This window comes from Mauremys reevesii, linkage group 4, assembly GCF_016161935.1.
Source record: "Mauremys reevesii isolate NIE-2019 linkage group 4, ASM1616193v1, whole genome shotgun sequence".
Lineage (NCBI taxonomy): Eukaryota > Metazoa > Chordata > Testudines > Geoemydidae > Mauremys > Mauremys reevesii.
The window spans coordinates 43,362,350-43,385,518 of NC_052626.1; the positions used below are offsets into that span (position 1 = coordinate 43,362,350).

The following is a 23,169-nucleotide window of genomic DNA, read 5'->3' on the forward strand; positions in this document are numbered from 1 at the left end:
TGGTGCCCAAAATTGGGGACACTACTCCAGCTGGGGCCTCACCAGTTCTGAGTGGAGCAGGATGATATAACACTCCTGCTAATACATCCCAGAATCATATTAGCCTTTTTTTCAGCTGCAGCACATTGGTGACTCTCATTCAGTTTGTGGTCTGTTATAACCACCAGGTCCTTTTCAGCAGTACTACCAGCTAGCCAGTTTATTCCCCATTTTGTTGTTGTGCATTTGATTTTTCCTTCCTCAGTGAAGTACTTTGCACTTGTCTTTATTGAATTTCATCTTGCTGAATTCAGACCAATTCTCCAATTTGCCAGTCATTTTGAATTTTAAACCTGTCCTCCAAAGTGCCTGCAACCCCTCTCAGCTTCATGTCATCTGCAAATTTTATAAGCACACTGTCCACCCCATCATCCAAGTTAATACATGTATTGAATAATACTGGACCCAGGATTGACCCTTGTGGGACCCCACTAGATATGCCCTCCGAATTTGACAGCAAACCATGGATAACTACTCTTTGAGTACAGTCTTTCAGTCAGGTATTACCCACCTTATAGTAAATTCGTCTAGACCACATTTCCCTCATTTGTTTGAGACTGTAATGCACATCTATGTCAAAGGCCTTACTAAAATCAAGGTATATTACATCTACTGCTTCCCCCAACCCTATCCACTAGGTCAATAATTCTATTAAAAAAGGAAATTAAGTTGGTTTGGCATGATTAGTTCTTGACAAATCCATGCTAACTATTCCTTATAACCCTGCTATCCTCCAGGTGCTTACAAATTGCTTAATAATTTGCTCCAGTATTTTTTCAGATACTGAAGTTAGGCTGACTGGTCTGTAGATCTGTTCCCATTTTTAAAGATGGGTAATATGTTTGCCCTTCTCCAGTCTCCTTGGATCTCCTGTCCTCTAGGAGTTCTCAAACATAATTGCTAATGGCTCAGAGATTGCTAGTTCCTTAGGTACCCTAAGATGAATTTTATCTTGCCCTGCTGATTTAAATACATCTAATTTATCTAAATAGTCTTTAACCTGTTCTTCCCCTATTTTGGCTTGTATTCTTTCCCCCTGGTTGTCAATAGTAATTGTGTTGAGTATCTTGTCATCGGGGCATTAACAACCTTTTTAGTGAAGACTAAAGCAAAATAGGAATTAAGCACCTAAGCTTTCTTGATGTCATCAGTTATTAGCTCTCCTTCCCACCTACATAGAGGACCTGCACTTTCCTTCATCTTTCTCTTGCTCTTCATATATTTAAAGAACGTCGTCTCATTGCCTTTTATGTCCCTTTCCCAATGTAACTCACTTTGTGCCTTAGCCTTTCTGATTTTGTCCCTACGTATTTGTGCTGTTCTTTTTGTACTCCATATCAGTTTGACCATGTTTCCATTTTTGAATGTTTCCTTTTTGATTTTCAGGTTATTAAAGAGCTCCTGGTGGAGCCATGTTGGCCTCTTACTATTCTTCCTATCTTTCCTTTGCATGAGAATAGTTCAGTTTTGCCTTTTAATATTGTCTCCTTAAGAACTGCTAGCTCTCCTGAATTCCTTTTTCCCTTAGATTTTCTTCTCAGGGGACCTTACCTACCAATTCTGTTTGTTAAAGGTTTGTACATAAATAGCTAGAATATTTAAACTTAAAATAATCATATGTACAGTTGAAATCCATTATCAAAATGTACATCTACTTACACAATTGTATTTGAATTTTACAAATCTTCCTTTATATTTGATCAGTAACCATCTTTATTTAAACTCTGAACGTGTGTGGAATGTTGCACCCTAAGGGAAACATGATTAGTCTGAACTGATACTGCAATTGTGTATTAAACTTTTTAGTATCATAAAAGCTGTCCCTGCAAAATAAAATTGCTTCATTGTTAACCATGAAAAGTTTAGACAGACATCCAGTACAGTAAGTTAGAACTCTTTCCAAGAAAAAATTGGCAGGTGTATACAGGAGCCTAAAGTTGTGCTACTGAGTTGTTAAGGGTAGGATTTTCAAAAGCACCTAGGGAGGATTGACTTCAAACCCTGACGGAGGAGCAAATAGGTTAGTGTAAACATTTCATCTTTCTTAACTCATGGCAGTTCATTGTATTGAAATGTGGTGGTGGTTGCAAATGTACCACAGGCTCTTTGCTCATCAGTTTTGTTTTGTATTCTCATAGTAAGGCTATTAATGGAGCTCTGGACTTGTCTGCCTTGGCATAGGTGAGTGTTTTAAGTCACTTCTCAGAAAATCTGTTCAGTAGAAACAAATTTTAAATAATGAGGAAACTAAACAAGTGCAAAGTTATCCTTTCCCACTTTCTTCCAATCAAATGGGAAGAAAGTGAAGAACTAGAACTTGGAAATGTTATCTGATTTTTAAAAAATCATGACTTCCCTCCCCCTCTACCTCCCTTGTAGAAAATAATATATTTCTACAGTCACAGAGGTTGCTAGGAATGGTATTGTAAGATGATTGTTTCATGATGGCAGAAAGTCCCACTAAGAATTTTGCAAAGGAGTGAGGTTTACCCAACATCTGTGCTCTGTTTAGGTCTCAAAGCTTTAGGAACTTCAGCTCAGTGGGGTTAGATTGGGCTCTAAAGTTCTCCAACAGAGTTAAAATGATTTTGCATTCTTCTACGGTGCAAAGTGTGGTGGTCACTAGTTAGCAGATATTGATACCAAGTTTGCTGTAACAGAAATGTCCAGATAATTTGGATATGGACAATTCTCACTTCTCAGGAATATCTAAAATTAGCCATGTGGCATTAATGTGTATGGTCTTCCCTTATACAAATCTGAGGTGATTTTAAATTTGTTTCTAAAAAGTTGCTGGTGTTGTGCAAGCAAAACTTTGGGAAAAATATCTTAAGTGGAAAAATATATTTTTAATTTTTCCCCTTTGTTCATCTTTATGGAATAGTCCAAAGCAGACTCGATCTAGCAAGCTAGGACCAATTAGGTTAGCAGAAGCTATAGCCTCTACTGCCTTTTCAGAGGCAGTACAGTAAATGCTTTTGTGTGAAAAGAGGCATTTACATTTATGGGCTAGAGCAGGTGTGTAAAAGTTGCCATTACATAAAGGGACAATGTCAACTTCAAAAAAAATCTTTCAGTGTAAAAATGTGCACCTACTCTTATAACTGAATCAGAGTAAAAGGCAAAATACGTGGCTTTGTATTTAACAATGGGTATAAAATCAGATTCACTGGCTTTGGTATAGTGTGCCTCTTTCTCCACACCCCCACCCCCTGCCTTCGGTTTTATAGTACAGTAGAATCTGAGTTATGAACCCTTCAGGAATGGAGTTATTCATATGGTTCTTTCAAAAGTTTACAACTGAACATTGACTTAATGCAGCTTTGAAACTTGACTGTGCAGAGGAAAAATGCTGCTTTTTAACAGTCTCAATTTAAATGAAACAAGCACAGAAACAATTTCCTTTTTTTATTAGTTTAACACAACACTGTACTGTATTTGCCTTTTTTTGTTGCTGCTGCTGCCTGATTGTGTACTTCCAGTTCCAAATGAGGTGTACGGTTGACTGGTCAAGTTCAGTTAGACTCATAGACTTTAAGGTCAGAAGGGACCATTATGATCATCTAGTCTGACCTCCTGCACAGTGCAGGCCGCAGAATCTCACCTACCTGCTCCTGTAACAAACCCCTAACCTATGTCTGAGTTACTGAAGTCCTCAAATGGTGGTTTGAAGACCTCAAGCTGCAGAGAATCCTTCAAGTGACCCATGCCCCATGCTGCAGAGGAAGGCAAAAAACTTCCTGACCCCAAATATGGTGATCAGTTAAACCCTGAGCATGTGGGCGCAAGACTCACCAGCCAGCACCCAGGAAAGAATTCTTTGTAGTAACTGGGTGCTCATAATTCTGAGGTTCTACCATAGTGATAGCCAGTAACCACAGCTAGAACTCTGAAACTGATCAGGTAATAAAGGATAGACAAAATGGGGGCCTGTGAAGTTTTGGTGGAGGTATTCTTGAGTATGCCCAAAAGACACTTCTGTAGGACACCAGACATTCTCAGAATTAACAAAACAGTTTAAAAAATTCCAAAATGGCATGTCCCTTTTCTAATGTACACTGCGAGAAAAATTCCAAAATGGCATGTCCCTTTTCTAATGTATACTGCAAGAAACTGATTTTCTGAATGATTACTGCATAAACCCTCCCTGTGGTAACTTCCAGATTAATAGTGTTTAGCAACTTAAATGCATTGAAGTCAGGATTGGATGCTTGGGGTGGAAGGCAGAATATAAAAGAATGTGGCTTTTGGGGGAAGTAGCAGAGTTGAGTTGTAAAGGGTTTGCAGCCAGTATCAAGTTCTGGGTGGAGAGGGTGGGAAGGAATAATGGGAGATCTTGGTAATTAGAGAAGACTTTTCTAAGTGCTCTTTTGGTCTTTGGATGGGTGTGTTTGGGTTGTTTGGGTTTTTTTTAAGGAGGGGTTGTGGTAACAGCTCTATATCAGGCTTCAGTGTTACTCACTAATTTTTATATGTATGTTAAGGTTGAAGATTTTTTCAGTTAAAGGTTTTTAAAGGACAATGGTCTACTCCATTTTTAAATAGACACTTGGCTGATTATTTGTTGTTGCTTAACTAACCAAAGGTGAGCAAGAAGGGGATAACTGCATCTGTGTGAGCTTATACATTTCTAAAGTTTAAAGTATACCAGAGGCTGAGTTAACAAATTGCCTTGGGCTAACTAAGTTTCCCATACCCTGCTCTAGAAGCGAGGTTTGCATTGTCCAAGAGAATGAGGAGTACTTGGGGCACCTTAGAGACTAACAAATTTGAGCATAAGCTTTCGTGGGCTAAAACCCACTTAATTGAATGCATTCAGTGGAAAATACAGTAGGAAGATATATATACATACACAGAGGACATGAAAAAAATGGGTGTTGCTATACTAACTATGCATCTTCCTCAATCTAAACCATGGAAGACTTTGGGACACTTCAAAAGCATGTAAGATGGGGCAACCTTTAGCTCCAAGAGTGATTCCCATGATGATATTGTTTGATTCAAATACAGAGTTTCCTAAATACCCACTGTGACAAACTACTAGCCAAAGGGATTATTAGTCCTAATCATAGTGGCAGCAACTGCATATGATGTAATTACATGGTACAGCACTGACTTCCTACGAAATACATCTTCCACCTCACAGAGGTGATTGAATAGATGAACAGCCTAAGGTCCAGTCTTCTAATTTAAACATATGCAAAAAAGGAGTAGCTCATGGTGACTGTGGAATGTTAGGATTGGTTCAAGAATGGCAGTTTATCCTACAGTAGTGATCAGTACAGCATAGAACGTGAGAGCTAGTCTTAAGAGAGGGCCACTATGTGCATCAGTGAGCTGCATTACTCATTTATCAACTGTCAACAGCCAGGACCACTTTCCCAGGCCATAGGCCTCTGTAAACATGAGTAGAGGTTCCACAAAGGGTGGGCACATTTAAGACTTCAGAGGCTTCCTAGTAACATACGGAATTAATTTCAAGTGATCCTGCCCCAGCTAGCACTTGATTCAGACAATTACCCTACCCACTTTTTTATTTTTATTGTGTCAGCCTGTGCTTTTTTTGTATAGTAGCAATGTTTTAAAGAAACCTCTTGCCATTTACTAGTGTCTAACTCCACCAAATTTTTTTAATTTATCTCAGTCCATGTTCAAGGGGTCCTAGGCCCACTTTGTCCATTCTGATTAGATGATCCTTGATCACTTTTTCCTTACTATTGCTGCTGTCTCCTTTGCCCCTGGAGATCCACAGGAGCCAGCATATTTGACATCATCTTTACAAGGTCTAGAGGAGTTGCTCTTTTCAAACTGGCCCACTGCCCTAGAATACATACAGCGCTAGTGAATCTATTTTTCGCACATGGTTGTTTCATGAAGCATCCAGCCAGAGCTGTCTGGCTTTCTGGTAAATTAAATGGAGGAAGATTGCTCAGAATTTATCATCCCAATACAATCAGTTTGTTTGTAACCTAGGCCTTCTGTATTAAGAGTTGAATCCACCCAGCGATGCAAAGCTGTCCTAATATTTTAATTTAAAAACAATTCCAGCCTTTGAATGCAAAAAACAGTGGAAACATGAACTGAGCCTGTCTTCCTGAGCCTGAAACCATAGGCATGAGAGGGAAGAATTGCCACACTTACTGCAGTGGGGGAAATGACAATTTAAAATTTCAGTATTAACTAGTTCATGTTTCTGCTAATGCATGTATCCCAGCCTCCCCATGAACCTGCCTTCACTACTGACAGTTCTGTAGTACACTTAAGCTGTCACTACAAAAGTATTTTGGGTGTAAACCATGAAGTGCTGTTGCAACAGTGAATACCATGGCACCTAGAAAATCACAGGAACAACACTGTGATCCACAAAATCAGCATGTGAACCAATGGGAGATACCTATGAGAGGTATGTGTGCTAACCCTATCAGGTAAGGTAAAGATTGTATGGTAGGTAGTCCTCTGCCCCTTTCTTCCCCCCACCAGCCCTGCATGACTTGGGTATTCATTCATTCATTCATGCCCGTCACCCCAACCGGGGTATGGGCCGCCAACCACAGATCTCCATAGTCTTCTATCCTGGGCCATTCGCTCTAGCTGGTTCCAGGTATAGCCCATTTTTTTGCTATCAACCTGAAGGTCGCGTCGCCAGGTATTTCTTGGGCGGCCTCTTTTCCGCTTGACTTGGGGGTTCCACTGCAGTGCCTGTCTGGTGATGTTGGTTGGCTGCTTGCGTAGTGTATGTCCTATCCAGCCCCACCTTCTCCTTCTAATTTCTTCCTCTGCTGGGAGTTGACGGGTCCTCTCCAAGAGGTGGATGTTACTGATGGTGTCTGGCCAGCGAATCTGGAGAATCCTTCTGAGGCAGCTATTAATGAAGGTCTGGATCTTCCTGGTGGTTGTTTTGGTTGTCCTCCAGGTTTCAGCTCCATACAGTAAGACTGATTTCACGTTGGAGTTGAACAGTCGAATCTTTATTGCCAAAGACAGCTCTCTGGAGCTCCAGATGTTCTTGAGCTGTAAGAAGGCTGCTCTTGCCTTACCAATCCTTACTTTGATGTCTGCGTCTGTGCCACCCTGATGGTCGATGATGCTACCTAGGTAGGTGAAGGACTGCACTTCTTCCAGGGGGCTTCCATTCAGTGTGACTGGGTCGTTGCTGATGGAATTGATCCTAAGGATCTTGGTCTTGTCCTTGTGGATGTTGAGGCCAACCTGTGATGACGTGGCTGCCACTACGTTGGTCTTCTCTTGCATCTGCTGTTTACTGTGCGAAAGGAGTGCAAGGTCGTCGGCAAAGTCCAGGTCATCAAGCTGGGTCCACAATGACCATTGGATTCCATTCCTACGCTTGTAAGTGGATGTCTTCATAATCCAATCGATGACGAAGAAAGAGAAGTGGTGACAACAAGCATCCTTGTCTGACTCGGTTCGCACCTGGAAGCTGTTTGTGAGCTGCCCTCCATGGATCACTCTACAGTGTATGCCGTCGTATGAATTCTTGATCAGGTTGACCACCTTTGCTGGGATGCCATAGTGCCGAAGGAGCTTCCAGAGGGTCTCTCGATCCACGCTATCGAATGCTTTCTCATAGTCAACAAAGTTGATGTACAACGAGGAGTTCCACTCCATAGACTGCTCGACTATGATGCGGAGCGTTGCTATCTGGTCCGTGCATGATCTGTTCTGCCGGAAACCTGCCTGTTCATCTCGTAGCTGTGGATCGACGGCATCCTTCATTCTCTCTAAGAGGACTCTGTTGAAGACCTTCCCTGGCACCGACAGGAGTGTGATTCCTCTATAGTTGGCACAGTTGCTGAGGTCTCCTTTCTTGGGGATTTTGATGAGATATCCCTCTTTCCAGTCGGCCGGAATCACTTCTTCCCATATTTTCTCAAAGAGGGGGTACAGCATTTCCACTGAAGCATCCAGGTCTGCTTTCAGGGCCTCTGCTGGGATATCGTCAGGTCCAGCCGCCTTCCTGTTCTTCATCATGGTGATGGCTTTTCTGATCTCGTCTCTGGTTGGTTTATCGCAATTGATTGGGAGGTCCTCATTGGCTGGGTCGATGTCTGGTGGATTTGGTGGTGCTGGTCTGTTCAGGAGTTCCTCAAAGTGCTCCGCCCATCTGTTCATCTGTAGTTCTATTCCTGTTATAGACTTTCCCTGCTTGTCTTTAACGGGACGTTCTGGCTTGCTGAACTTTCCAGACAGTCGCTTGGTAGTATCGTACAGCTGTTTCATGTTACCGCTGTATGCTGCCTGCTCTGCTTCTGCTGCCAGTCCATCCACATAATCTCTCTTATCCTTCCTAATATTCCTCTTCACTGCTCTGTGGGCTTCAGCATACTCTTTTTGAGCTTTGGCCTTTGCTGCTCTAGTCCTGCTGTTGTTGACTGCTGCCTTCTTCTTCTTTCTGTCTTCTATCTTTGTCAAGGACTCTGCTGTGATCCACTCTTTCTGCTGGTATTTCTTAATTCCAAGCACTTCCTGGCATGCTGACCTAAGTGTGTCTCTCACTTTCTGCCATCTGTTGAGTACACTGTCTTCCTCTTCTTCAGACTGATCCTGTAGTACTGAAAACTTATTCTTCAGCGTCAATCCAAAATCTTCCTTGGTCTTATGGTCCTTCAGAAGGTTGACTTTGTACTTCGCTCTTCTGTCTGACGCGTCTATCCAGTTCTTCTTCAGCTTCAGCTTCAATCTGGCCACCACTAAGTGATGGTCGGACGCCACGTCTGCTCCTCTTCTAACTCTAACGTCCTGCAAGGATCTTCTGAACTTCTTGCTAATGCAGACATGGTCGATCTGGTTTTCTGTCATGCCTGCTGGCGATACCCAGGTACTCTTGTGGATCCGCTTGTGAGGAAAGATGCTGCCTCCTATGACCAGGTTGTTAAGTGCACACAGATCCACAAATCTCTCTCCATTCTCACTCATCTCTCCCAGAGCGTGGGTCCCCATGACTTGTTCGTATCCTGTGTTATCAGGTCCAATTTTGGCATTAAAGTCTCCCATAAGGATGGTAATGTCTTTGTCTGGGAGAGTCTCTAATATTTTCTGGAGTCTGTTGTAAAAGTAGTCTTTGTCCTCCTCTTCACTGTCATTGGTTGGCGCGTAGCACTGAACAACATTCATCTTAATCCTCTTCATTTTAGTTCTGAAGGATGCTGTGATGATCCTGGGACCATGTGCCTCCCAACCAATCAGTGCTCTCTGTGCCTGCTTGGATAACATGAAGCCTACTCCCTGTGTGTGGTGTGCGTCGCTCTCTTCATGTCCTGAATACAGCAACAGCTCTCCTGTCAACAGTCGTCTCTGTCCAGCTTGCGTCCATCTTGTCTCGCTAATGCCTAGTAGGGTCAGGTTGTTGCTCCTCATCTCTGCTGCAACCTGCGCCGTCTTTCCTGACTCGTACATGGTCCTCACGTTCCATGTGCCGATGGTAATCCTCCTGGCTGCAAGAAGGGTGATTGGCTTAGTGGCTTCCTCGCGGCTTTCACCACCCAGCGTCATGCATCTTCGAGTTGAAGACCCTTCTTTTTCCAGGCTAAAAGTCTGTTAACTCTATTGTTGGCGTTTCTGTAGCAAGCTGATTTTTACAGGGTGGAGTTGCTAGCCCCACGCCCAACCCTCCTCCTTTACCCTGACTTGGGACAGGCAGATGGCCCCAAAGGACCTCTCTGGTGGAGTTATGACTTGGGTAGCTGAACACCTATCTCTCTAATTTGTGAGTCCCTCTTGGCAGCAGTAAGTAGAACTAAGGTAGCTGGCTGCTTACCTGAGTCAGTAGTGTGCATGCTCAGGCAGGAGACAGACACCCAGGTGCCTAGAGTGAAGCTGCAGTGTGCATGCCAGGGGAGGGGGAGAAGAAACTTAAGCACTGAATGAGCATAGCTTCCTACAGCATTAGGCAGCAGCTGAGTGGGATTTTTGTGGATCACAATAGTACCTAAAAACAAGTTAGGTGCCTAATTAGCCTCATGGGTTCCACCCCCCTCTCCCTACAGCTTTATTTCTCAAACTAAGTGTAAATGGAATTTACACTAGAGTGTACTGATTTCATAAGTAAAACTCCCACATTTTTTCAAAACAAGCAAAGCAATCATGGTAAGTTCAGCTTGCCTTGGTGCACCAGGTCTTGCTTTTAACAAACATGTTTGTAATAGGTCACTGACATATCACTTGCCTTTCCTCCACTCAGTGTCAAGCATGGAGAATGGCTTAAGTCCCTCTTCCCTTTCAGTCTATTTATTTCTTCTCTCAATGGGTAAGCTAAATAATATAATTGCATTTAAGTGAAATTTATACTTGTCTAGTATAGTATTATAAACTAAAATCATTTGAGCTGAATGGCTTTGGGCAATTTGTTAAACTTTAGAGACTACAAGCAGTGCAGTAGGTTCACATGTTAAGAGTTGATTGGAGAAGAGAGAGTGTCAAATAGTTTACACAGAAATTGAACAGTTTAACATTACCACCACACAAGTTTAGTGACTGCATTTTATTTATTCAAACATGTTATTTTCACATTTTGTCTTATTCCTACAGCAAGCACCACTCTTTGCATGCAGAGTTTTCCTATGCAGCTGAGACAATAGCTGGACAGTTCTTAATGTTACTCTAGTTTAGTACACCTTCAGAACAGGTGACTCAAATTAAAAATACTTAATTTACAATGACTACTGTACAATGAAAACCATTTAATTTATCCTTATTTACAAAACACTATCTTGAGAATTATTCTATTAAGCTTCAATTTGAGCAAAGTATTTATATAGAATCCCTTAAGTAACAAAAGTTACTTAACTGAAGATCTCACAGGTATAGAAACAGTACATCAGGTTAATTCCCAAGATGTCAGACAACAGCATCAGGTGTCTTGCTGTGGCTCTGGATGTCCTGTAGCTGGAGTATTTGATTGATGAATTAACCCAGGAGGCTCACTCCTATTTTCAAGTGAAGGCGGAGGAGGTGGAAAAGATCCAGCTCTTTGTGGTGGATATTGAGAAAAAGGCCTCAGTGGAAATGGATTTCTCACTGTTTAAAGATTTTATAAAGTATTTAGCTAGTTACATTTTTAAAACTTCATTATAAAAAAAATACAGACTAGGTGCTCTTTTCTCACTGTGCCAATCAATCTTCTAGCAGTTTAATAATTTACAACTTAACAGTGGCCTGTGTCTGTAAACAACCAAAAGGACATGATGCCAGAAAACCCAAGACTTATACTAGGTGTTAAGAAATTCCCAGTGCTACAGTCTAGGATAGGAAGAGAGGTGGAAGATGCACCAAACCATGTTATTACACCTCTCAATGGTATCCAATTACAGGATACTGCAATGTAATGAGGGCTAATGTGTATGCCACTGCCATCTCAAATAGTCATATGTACTTGAGGTATGGCATTCTGCAAGGTTCTCCTTTTGCTCAATTTGTAAAGGCCTGTGTTCCTGAAGGAGACAGACAGTGGATACAATCCAAGTCTACCTATGGAGTATGAACAACTGTGATGGCTGTTAGCAGAGGCTTTACAGTATATTAAAGCATTTTGTTTGTAAAGCCCCACAGCAGCCCTTTTTAAAAGTTTGAGGAGGATAGTTAAACTTTTGTTGTCAGAAAATGAAAAAAAAATAACCTCAGTAAATAGTCCCTTAAAGCCTTTTAAAAATATCCCTAACTGGTTTTGACAAAAGTGAAGATCAAACTCATCTCACTATAAAAATTGTGCTGTACTCAGCTCTGGCACTATCTTGTCCCTCCTACAGAGCTAGTATATGAATTTATAAAATGTGTCTAACAACTGTCCCTGGGCACATATTTTAAATTGCACCAATACATTTGATCATGAGGTTTTGTTGCCTTTTGCAGAGCCTACTTGGGGAATATGGGATCATTTGAGTGAGATGGTGGCTTGAGCATGGAAGCTTAACAGTTACTTGTTTGAGGGAAATTGATCTCCATCCTCCTCTTAGCACATCTTAAGTGACCTCAAACATGAAGTCTGATGCTTCCCAATTTGATTTTGCCAGTTCAGAGGCATTGGTCAAACTCTGTTCCACTTACTCTCAGTACACACATGTGCTATGAGAATGTCTACACTAGAAATGTAAGCCAACCTATATTATGACTTGCAGCCAGGGCTTTGGAGCTGTGCTCCAGCTCCAGGCAAAAACCTGCAGTTCTGCTGCTCCACGCTGTATTCCAAACCCCTGCTTACAGCCACGGCAGTGTGTCCTCCTGGGGTTGGTGGTGTGTCCCCTCACCCGGAGTGCTTCCACCAACCTGGGGTTGGTGGTGTGTCCCCTCACCAGGAGTGCTTCCACCAACCTAAGACTGGCAGTCTGGGAAGCTGAGAGGCTGGTCTCTCAGCTCCCTGCTGGGAGCCTGGCTGCTCCATAGGCTCGTGGTGGGGTTCCCTCCCCTGCTTCCTGGGGCCTCTCACCCTAGGAGAACAGGGTCCAGCTTTTCACCCCCTTCCTCCTCCCTGCCAGGAGCCAGGCTGGCCTGTCAATTTCATGGCTTAGAGGGAGGGAAGCCACCAGAGCAGGGGACAGCTGGGCTCTAGATACCCAGCTTTCTTCTGTGAAATTTACGTTGCCTGTTGGCTGTCTACCCAGGCACTGCATCACCTTAACTACTGTAACGTAAGCCCTATGCCTTTTGTTGAGGTGAAGTTTTGTCAGTGGAGGAAGGCTGTAGTATAGACACTGACTTAATTGGGCAGACATAAGACGACTTATGTCAACCTTACTGTGTAGTGTAGACCAGCCTTCAGATTCTAGAACTTGTCAAAATTCCAACACAATGCTTCTCTCCTGCCACAGATCTGTCACCAAAGAGGCTACCACATCAGAATGATTCTATGAAGTAGAATTAGTTAGAGCAAGCAATACTCAATTCTACTTCCTAGGTAGGCCAATGAAATAGGTTGAGTCTTAATAGAGGCAAAGGGACAGCTCAGTGGTTTGAGCACTGGCCTGCTAAACCCAAGGTTGTGAGTTCAATCCTTGAGGGGGCCACTTAGGGATCTGGGGCAAAATCAGTACTTGGTCCTGCTAGTGAAGGCAGGAGGCTGGACTTGATGACCTTCCAGTTCTCTGAGATTGAAATCAGGGCTTGTCTTTATACCTGTCTGGGGGGCAGTTAGTGGTTTGCCCATTACAGAATCTTCTGAGCAGTGGAAATAGAGGAACAGAAACCGTAGCATTATACCAGCACTCAGCCTTCCTGTTGTGGTGAGGCATTTTCCTACTACACTTACTGAATTACTAAGCACCCATATCTCTTCAGATCTTCTCTACTGTTCTTGGTCTGTACTTAATTTGGCAGATTCTAAGCACTTGTGTCACATGTATTGTAGAAAGCTAGAACTTGACAGGATCTCAGTTTACTTCCTTTAACTAAAATAAAAGTGATCCAGTTGTGGAAGATTTAACTTTTCATTTACATAGCTTCCAGTTCAAAACTAAAGCTAGCGTGTGATTTAGTTCACATTGATAACAAGCCATTAGACAGCAAAGGGCAGAAGATATTTTTAAAAAGTGAAGAGCTATAGTGCAGGGGTGGCCAACCTGTGGGTGCAGAGCCATATGTGGCTCCTTGTATAGGCTCCAGGGGTGGAGCTACAGGCGCCAACTTTCCAGTGTGCTGGAGGGTGCTCACTGCTCAACCCCTGGCTCTGCCACAGGCCCTTCCCCCACCCTCCACCCCTTCCTGCCCCTTCCCCTGAGCCTGCTATGCCATCGTTCCTCCCCCTCCTTCCCCAGAGCTTCCTGCACACCACAAAACAGCTGATCTGGAATGCAGGGGGAGGCGCTGACCAGTGGGACTGCCGGTGGGCAGGAAGTGGTGGGGGCTGCTGACGTATTACTGTGGCTCTTTGGCAATGTACATTGGTAAATTCTGGCTCCTTCTCAGGCTCAGGTTGGCCACCCCTGCTATAGAGACTAATACTGTTTACATTGCACATAGGAGGGAGTCTCCCAACCTGTATCTGCATAGCAGAGCTCTGGCTAGTGCACTAAAAATAGCTGTGTAGACAGTGCCTGGACATTAGTGCTTGGGTGCTCAAGCCTGGGGGTGGGCTTGAGAGCTTGAGTCAGAATGACTACACAGCTATTTTTAGTATGCTAAGTAAGTGGACCTGAGCTGGAAGACTCACTCCTAGATACATTGTAGACATCTCCTGACAACTGTACAATACCAACTAAGTGTCAAAGTGCATACTTGGGTACAGTAAAATTTAGTTCTAAAGAAATTGTTGGCCAATCTTCTCTATCCCTAGCATCAATTAGAGCTCCTGGGGACTGCTCTAACCTACCACAGCAGGCTATGAGCCTCAACAGTTAGTTAGAGTGCAGTGCACTCTGCCAGTGCCCCCCACTCCTCCCACCAAACATCCTGTCTATGCTGAGGGGGTGCTGGCATAGGAACTGGTTATGCCAGCTCTACACCTGCTGGGAAACAGGGAGGGGTTAGAGAATCTGGCCTAGTTTCCTTAACTATAAAATCACTATTTGTACATCTGTTCTGTAGTACATTATACAAGAGCAACGGGATGGATAGATTTGGGATAAAACTTAAGATTTAACTGTAACTTTATGAAAAATTAGCTACTTTGTCATGCCCATCACATTAGCTTGATTTGGAGGAGAGGAAAAGAGGGTGTGCAGAAGAAAGACTGTACCAACACCAAAAGAGTAAACTCAGGAATATCATTTACATATACACCCTGAGGATGGTAGTTTTAGGGCATTTAAACTAATTAAGAAAACAAATGCAAAGAGAAATTACATACTTGCCACTGAAGGATGTGGTAGACCAGCAAAATCCCTCGGAAAATATTCACGAGGTCCATACATGCCAATAGGAGGAGGAGGTGGGAAAGGAGGTCCTCTTCTAATAAAAGCTCCTCTAGGATCCACTGGCAGCAGAGGAGCTCTCACTGGAGGGAGAGGTGGGGGGGCAAACCCTGATCCAATTGCTTCACTTTCAGAGGCAAGTGAGTGATCAGACACATTTAGGAAATTCTGTAGCAAAAAATCAGAAACTGGTAAATTAGCTTTCTGAAAGAGAGCTCTCCTGTTCCCTGAGGCCTGCATTTTCAAGAAGGGAGATGGAGGACTGAGCTAGGAAGCCTGGGTTCTATTGCTGGCTCTGCCAGATCTCCTGCTAGTTAATCTCAAAGAATGCAGCTGGGAACCGTCAAAGGAAAAAAAAGGTGGGGAAACGAGTGTGCACAAGCCATCACCCTGATCACTATATGTTGCATCCCCTTCCCCACATTCTTTTGTCTTTTTAGTTTTTCAGATGGTCAATTAATTAGGGACAGGGACTATGTTGTCTTATATATGTGCTTGGATACATGCCTAGTACATTGTGGGTGCAATCACAAGCTATACACAGATTTGTGTCTTTTTAAAGTGATAAAAGAGGAACAAACTGGAACATAACTGATCTAGTATATACAAAAACAAAACAAAACCCTTACCTTAATGTTAGAACAAACTAGGTTAAAAAATCCTTGCACAATTTTCTAAGTTTTGTTCATCATTACTTACACTAAAATTGGGATGGTCTTTAGTTCCATTTCCACTTGGCTCTGTCCTCAAACTATTTTCTGGAGATGCTTGCCCATCTGTGTTGAAAAGTAACGAAGTAAAGTAGCATTGATATGTTTTCCCACCACTTCTTCCCCAAACAAGATAACTTACTGCAAAATAACAATTTGCCCCCCACAAAAAAAGGGGGGGTGATGGATACTGTCAGATATGACATCTTGCTTATCAGTTGGATATGTGCTAAGAGGCAATTAAGGATCATGTATCTGGGCCTGGACATTATCATATCCATTTAGGATGAGGATAAACATCCCATGTTAGCACCACAACCTAGCTGCAGTTTTTCTAAGGTGCTGGCCAAATAAACTTTTTTGTCCTCGATATTATATTTCTCAGTTATAACATGAATGATCTTCCTTGCCTGGGAACATACATCTTAGTATATACCACACCACTAAGGTTTGCTACTTTTGGTCCAACTAAATTTCTGTGGTCTATCCTTCAGTCTGAAGGCCTACAAAGATGGCCACCATCACAACAGACACATGGCAGCAATCTTAGCAAAGTCTCCAAGGAGTCTGCAATATTCTCTCACCCCATATATCAAACCTGGATCAGGGTTGAGAAAGAATCATAATGAAAGTTTCCCCACAATGCCTTGTTGCTATTTGTGTTAGATCTGTTTTGTAAACAAAAATAAATTTAATCTCCAGTGTATTAATCTGGCACCTTTCATAAGAATTAAAACGTTCCCAAAAACAAAATGAAAAGAGTTGGAGAGGAGTGGATGCCAGAAAGGAATCTGAAAGACTGAGTGTGGCTCTCCCTAAAATAAAAAACAGTGACAATACAAAATGAAAACCACACACTGGGGAATTGATTTTTGAACAATCCTGCTTTAGCATCTCCTTTTATATGAGCAAAAAGCACTGAAATGAAAAGAAATAGTGAGCTAGGACAGCTACTTATGCCACCAGGCAAGTAACGCTGGACCTCTATTTGCACTTTATATTTGGTTTGCTTCTTCCATAGCACAGAGAAGTTTTTCTCAACCAACAAATAGATTATCAAGGTCCTTATCAAGGTCCTTTTGTGGATCATCTACTCAGTGGGGTACACTCTACTGAGGTGTGATTTCTAGAGTGCATTAACTGCTCTGTGTAGACATAGCGTACTTCAACACAGCACCATTTGAAACAGTACTACATTAAAACACCCAAGGGAATCTTTACTGAGCACCAGCAGGATGGCGCTCTAGCTGTCAAACCTAGGAGCTAGGGCGGGGTTGACAGCCCAAGCTCCAGCTCAAGTCACTACCCCAAAGCAAGGTCTGTACAATTATTTTTAGAATGCTTGTGGTAATGGGGTTTGCACTAGTCTGGACCTGGGCTGAGAGGCTCATCCCGAGATGCAGTGTAAGCATACCCTGTGTGTTCCTCATTTTCTGGATGTTCAACCTGAAACATCCAAGTCCTGATTTGCAGGAGTGCGGAGCACTCACAGCTGTAACTGAGTCAGTGGGTCCTGTGCTTTGAACATAAAATGGGGCTATAAAAATAATAAGTACTCTGAAAAAAAATCAGGCCCTATAGGTCTCAATTTGGGCACCCAAAGTTAGTGGACACTTGATAGTTTTAGCCTTAATCTCTCTGTGCCTCAGTTCCCCATTTTCCAGAGGGGATAACAACATCTTAGCGCACAAGGGTGTTGTGGTAACATTTGTGAAGCACTTTGATGCTACAGTGATGAGTCCCACAGGAAAGCCCATGAGGAAATGATTAATGTTGCATTCAGTGCAGAGTTTGAATGCTGTGAATAGGCACAGGACCACACACTGAATAAGGAGGTTACAAAGAAAATATTGAATAGCTACCATTCAGTGAGCACAATCCATCCTGTGGAATAGATTGCTATGCTGATAATCAGGAAAGTAGTATCTGGGCTAGCAAATGCTGAAATACGTTTCTGAACAGAAGAATGTCATGTTACAGGTTTGGGCCGTGGTAACTAAAAAGTTCATCTACTACCGTACCTTATTACATAATTATATAATCAAAAGATCTTTCATCAGTCACATAATGGCAGCAAATTAAAGCAATTCCTACCTGCTTTATCAAAAGACTGCATGTTATAACTTTGTAGTTCTGCTGGTCCAGAAAGTCTTCCTGAGTTTGGAGGATTAGAATAAAATCTTTCTTGTCTTCGAGGGGGAAGAGTCGGATCATTATATGGCTGACCTACCATTCAATTAATCACAAGAGGCAGTCTATTTAGCAGAGTCTCTCAGGTTTTTTGTTAATTAAGTTATAGGTCTACCCATTTCTCTTTGGATTTCTTAAAATCTCACAAAAAATAAAATATCTAATTTTAGATGTTAAGACAAATGTCCTATATTATACACTAGGAAATTAAGATAAGTCTCCAGCAGGGCATCCTTACTACTTGCACTTCTGGTAAATAAAACATCAAATTCTACCACAAATTTAAAATAAGATCTCAACTGCTGCTTACGAATACAATACCAGAAAAATCCTACTATGCAAATTGAACCCAACATGACCGATGCCGCAGGTGACCTACATGCTGGATCAGGGCCTAAGTCTGGAATAATTTCCATATGTTCAATATAAATGAAGTTTGATTTTTTTTAAGACTACATTAACCTGTACTGTAGCAGGCCATGCTATAGAGGCTGTCCTACTTCATTGAATCTGGAATACCTACATTCAAGGCATATTCATCTCATGTTCTAAAAGGTGACCTGAAACTGGATCTCTTTTTAAATTGAGCTTGTGCCCTTTACTGTTTTATGATGTATATAGATGGCCTGAAAGGTTGTGTCCCCCTCAGTTCTCCCATGCTTACATTGTAACTTAGATGTATCAGGAATGTCAAGTTTGGTTGTCCCTGGTTTTGCTGACGAACACATGGGAGATCGAGCATTAATAATTTAACTGAAGGGGCAAGGGTGAAATCAACCTCTAACAGAGCCTTCCTTTAATTAAAAAGTAAAACCTGTTTAACTTCAGTGACTTAGCACATATGTTTTAAACCGTCTGTATATCTACACTAGGAAAAAAGCTGTGTTTTCACAAAGATACAGGATTTTACAAAGTGTTAAACTATCTCTTTGTAAAAAACACCATTTCCTAGTGCAGACATACCCTCCATGGGTCAGCTTCTGCTCTCTCTTAGCTCGAGAGATCTCAGCATTTCTCGAGTGATCACAGAATCTTCCAGGCTTGAATTTCTAATGCCTAGAACAAGCCTCTAATAAAATATTTGCATTTAATTTAACCCTCAAATGCTCAGTTATACATTATATATACAGTCCTATGCTTGGTGCACCACAGAGCCATGCATCTCCGGAGAGGAGCTCCAGGAGAAATCTAAACTCCTCCTGGGACTCACCAGTGCACAAGGGGAAATGAACCTCCTATTATACCCTTCACGTGTTGCAGCATATTCTCCCTTGTGCACAGAAAGTAGGGTTACATGTCAAAGTTAGGTAGAAAGCAATGACTATAAAATTTCTTTTTAAAATGTAGCTAGTATCTGAACACACATCAGTTTCCAATATTCTTATAATTACATTTTTACAAATATCTGATGGCCCAGGATATTTACCTGATGATGGGAGCATTATCCTATGATCTCTATCCCATGGAGGAGATAGGGACCCAGTGTCTGAAGGTGCTCTGTGGGGATCAGATAACCTACCAGAGCTCAATTCTCCTCTTTCATTAGCCGCTTCATACATGGCAGGGTTCCCTGCTCCTCTTGATCCTTATTAAAGAAATAAGCTATCAGTTTATTCAAACATTGTAATAATGTTTTGCAGCATCTTCACTGTCTGTCAACAGTAAGAAAAAAAACTCAAGAGTGCCAGTGCTTTAAATATGTGGTAGAAGCATAGCTAAAGCAGGACAATTTACCTGGTAAATTATCCTGAGTCACCATAATTGCTGCATCAGCTTAGTTGTCATGTTTACTGAAAGTGTTTAAAAGGTTTGCTTAAAGAAGAAATAAAAGCTTAATTCCTTAAAAGATTAATCTAGAATATATATTCAGATTCCTCTTCTTTTTTAAAAAGTATATTATAAATCCTCCCATCATTCCAATTAGTGAAGCTGGTACCTTCTTGTTAAAAGTTCTTCAGTCAGTCCCCTGCAGTTTAAAGGGACATGGTCAAATTAAAAGAAAAAAGAACTTACTAAATTTTTTAACCTACCATTCTAGTGAGCAACACTTTCAAAAGTAGGAAGAGAAGAGAATCAAATGAGAGAGTATTTAAAGTTGGTTTCACAGTTCAGAAGAAATAGGGAAAGTGTGGTAAGACCACTAAAAATGGGAAGGAAAACTCAGGAGCTATGTAGTAGGTGAAACTACTTTATTCTTTTATAAAATACTCTTAAGTTGTCAGTTTCCCCTTTAAAAAAAAAAGAAGCATGATTTGCTCTGAAAAAAATGACAGATATGAAACTCCATGATGTCATTTTGAGTTTCAATTACTTTTCTTAACTGTCAGCACCTCAAACAGCCTGGAATCTGAAAATCAAACTATTTTATGTCTTACACAAAATTACAAAAAGATTATACAAAACAGAACTTAGTTACCAATTTTTTAAAAATATCTTGCTCGCTCTGCAGCATGAAATGAATGGTAGATACTTATTTCTGTCACTAAAATAAATAGGCAGGACTATGCGTACATGGTCTCTTTTCACAGCAGAATTGCACTTTAAAGTGAACAAGTTGAAACTTTCATTCCTTCCTCCTGCCCCCCACAGAGAACCAAATCATCCTGGAGACCATTTGTCATAAACAGACAGTTTAAGGGTTAATTCCTCTTTTACCTGTAAAGGGTTAAGAAGTTCACATAGCCTAGCTGACACCTGAACAGAGGAACCAATGGGGGGACAAGATGTTTTCAAAGAGGGAGGAGGGAAATCAGTCTTTGGTCTGTTCAGAAAAGTTTGTGCCGGAGTGAAGTATCCAGGAATCAGCCATCTAACATTTCTTAAAAGTAGTAAGTGTTTAGAGAAGGAATGTATTAGATTATGTTTATTTTCTTTTGTGACTTCTTTTTGCATAGAGGGAGAATCAAATTGGGTTTCTTTGCATAACTAAGGTTTTGCCCAGAGGGACATCCTCTGTGTTTTGAATCTTATCTGTAAGAGTAGCTTGCAGGCTAATCTCACAGAGGTATTCCTTTCACCCTTTTTCTTTAATTAAAAGTCTTCTTTTTAGAACCTGAATGATTTTTCCTTGTTTTAAGATCCAAGGGTTTTTTGGATCTGGGCTCACCAGGAATTGGTGGGAGGTGAATCGGTCTCAATCCTGCCAGGAAAAGGGGGATAAAAACTGGGGAAATATTTTTTTGGGGAAGAGACAGTTTCCAAATGACTCTCCCATAAATGTTTGTTTAAACTATTTGGTTGCGGCAGCTACCAGATCTAAACTGATAAATAAGCTTAGGGGTTACCTCATGCAGGTCCCCACATCTGTACCATAAAAAGTTCAGAGTGGGGGTAACACCTTGACACCATTCAACTGTTAATAACTACTGTACTGTTTCCTCTTCAAATTTGAAGGTATTTGTAATGTAAAGGTGTATACAAAATTCCAGTTTCTCCTATTATTTAGATAATAAATTATTAATTAAGAGAGACCATTTTTTAAATGTGGCATAGCTAAGTCCAAACTTTCCATCTTCAGTCTGCATTTTCAAAGTTCTAAGAACTTAAATTGTTAACCTTGAAGTGCAACTGGCCTCAATTTTTAATTTTAAAATGCTATTTTTAATTTAATTTTGATTATTTAGGGTCCTACGCTGATCTGCTGCTCCTCCTCCTCTTCACAAGTGGAAGGATCTCATCTCCAAGCAAGTTGGGTCTGAATAGGTCATTAGGGGGCAGACAACAATAATAGTAATTGGAGAAGCAGCTTCTGCAAAGAATGAGCCAGAGACTTCCACTCCCACTGCATTGTAACAAACTGCTAAGCTCCCTGGCAACACTTCATCTTATCCCCATTCCTCCAGTTCTCTTATGTTCACAAAGAGTACCACAGAATCTGTGGGAGATAGAGGTGAAGGGAGTCACAAATTCTCCTCCTCTCTCTTACATCTGTGGGACAGTGGTGTTCTCCTGAACAAAGGCTGCCACAGATTTTATTTTTATTTTATTTTTGGGGGGTGGGGTGGGGGGAGAAGAGGAAAGTACTCCTTCCTTCAAGCCCTACCTCACTTCCCAGAGAAACATATTTCTTGCCAGCCCCATTAGGATTGTCAAACACTGTTTGGTTGCACTCCCCTCCCTTGGTCATCTTCAGACCACTATTCTTTGAGCTGGGAGCAGCAGCAATCTCTTCAGGAAACTAATGATGTCACTGACCAACTCTTGTTGCTGATCGTGGAATGAGATTGAGCAGGAATTTTACCTTTGTAAAGGAGGAAAGGCTTAGGCAGCATCCCTGTCTGTCCAAGAGAGACCAAATTTGCCTGTTTCCCTACACTTCTGTAGAAAGTGATGCCACAATGAATAAAACCATAGTTTAGTGGTCCAGTATTACATAATGGCCTGCTTTAAAAATGAGTAGAAAAATTATTTTCATGTTTATCTGGGGATTTCATTTTATACTGAATTGGCTGTTTTTAAATACTTTTGCTGGTCACCATCAAGAGAAAAAGGTGAGAGATTACTAGAGGAGAATGAAATTCAAAATAGAGATGATTTGAAATTTAAGAATTGTACCTCTTCCTCCACCTGGAAGCATAGGTGAAAGTCTTAAAGGGCCCTCCAATAAGGTTGGCGGGGAAAGAAAAGCTCTTGTTTCAGATGAAGGCCGGCCCATGGGTGAGGGTCCATATGGGGAATGCTCTGGAACAGTTAAAACAAAATATTAAAATTCAGTGTTAAAAACTACATAAGTAGTTTACTTTTCACAATTTAACTTCAAAACTTGGGTCACAAGTGAAATGAATCTGGTGGTTTTGTTATGTGTTCTAGAATGAAACCACCATGTGTCATGTTTTCAGTCTAATTTCAAAGGCATTTCAAAATTCTTATTTTAGACTAAATACCCAGTAGAAAAATGTTTAAGTGATCTAGAATAATTTATTCATGCAGGGTCAGCATTTTTTTTTTTTAAAGGTGATATTTGCATGCACAAATGCTTGCTGTGCTTACAACAGTTATGAAAATGCTGTTTTGGAGTGGGGGGAAGCCAAAACATCACCACCACCACACCTGTAGTATTTTACAATCAAAAAAAAGTTTAAAAAACTCCACTGTACCTCTGCCAAATGGTCTAACTGGGACATCAAGAGCATGAGGATCTTTTTCTAAAAGGTCAAATCTAAATTCCATTTCAGTTAATCTGTAAATATGGGAAGAACAAAAAAAAAAAGTTTCTAACTTTATAAAAAACTATCATACCAGTTTCCTGGAAATCCATCATTCTCCACCAACATTTCTATTGAAATACAAAATTAATCTAGAATTCCATTTCCTAGGTGGTATCAAAGATATTACATTAGCTAGTGAAATAAATTACAAAGAATAATTGTCAA

General features: G+C 41.3%; 1 protein-coding gene across 3 annotated transcripts in view; it reads right to left on the bottom strand.

Moving 5' to 3' along the window:
- Positions 1 to 10,518: 10,518 nt before the first annotated feature.
- MIA2 (MIA SH3 domain ER export factor 2) overlaps positions 10,519 to 23,169 on the bottom strand; it is a 43,398-nt gene continuing 30,747 nt past the window's right edge. For all 3 annotated transcript variants that reach the window (XM_039535218.1, XM_039535217.1, XM_039535219.1), the window contains 7 exons: positions 22,894 to 22,976; positions 22,352 to 22,477; positions 19,224 to 19,382; positions 17,702 to 17,833; positions 15,597 to 15,673; positions 14,834 to 15,065; positions 10,519 to 11,073 (listed from right to left, as the gene is read on the bottom strand). In XM_039535218.1, coding sequence (XP_039391152.1) covers positions 10,907 to 11,073; positions 14,834 to 15,065; positions 15,597 to 15,673; positions 17,702 to 17,833; positions 19,224 to 19,382; positions 22,352 to 22,477; positions 22,894 to 22,976 — 976 coding nt within the window. In that variant the 3' untranslated portion in view covers positions 10,519 to 10,906. The remainder of the gene's footprint in view (positions 11,074 to 14,833; positions 15,066 to 15,596; positions 15,674 to 17,701; positions 17,834 to 19,223; positions 19,383 to 22,351; positions 22,478 to 22,893; positions 22,977 to 23,169) is intronic.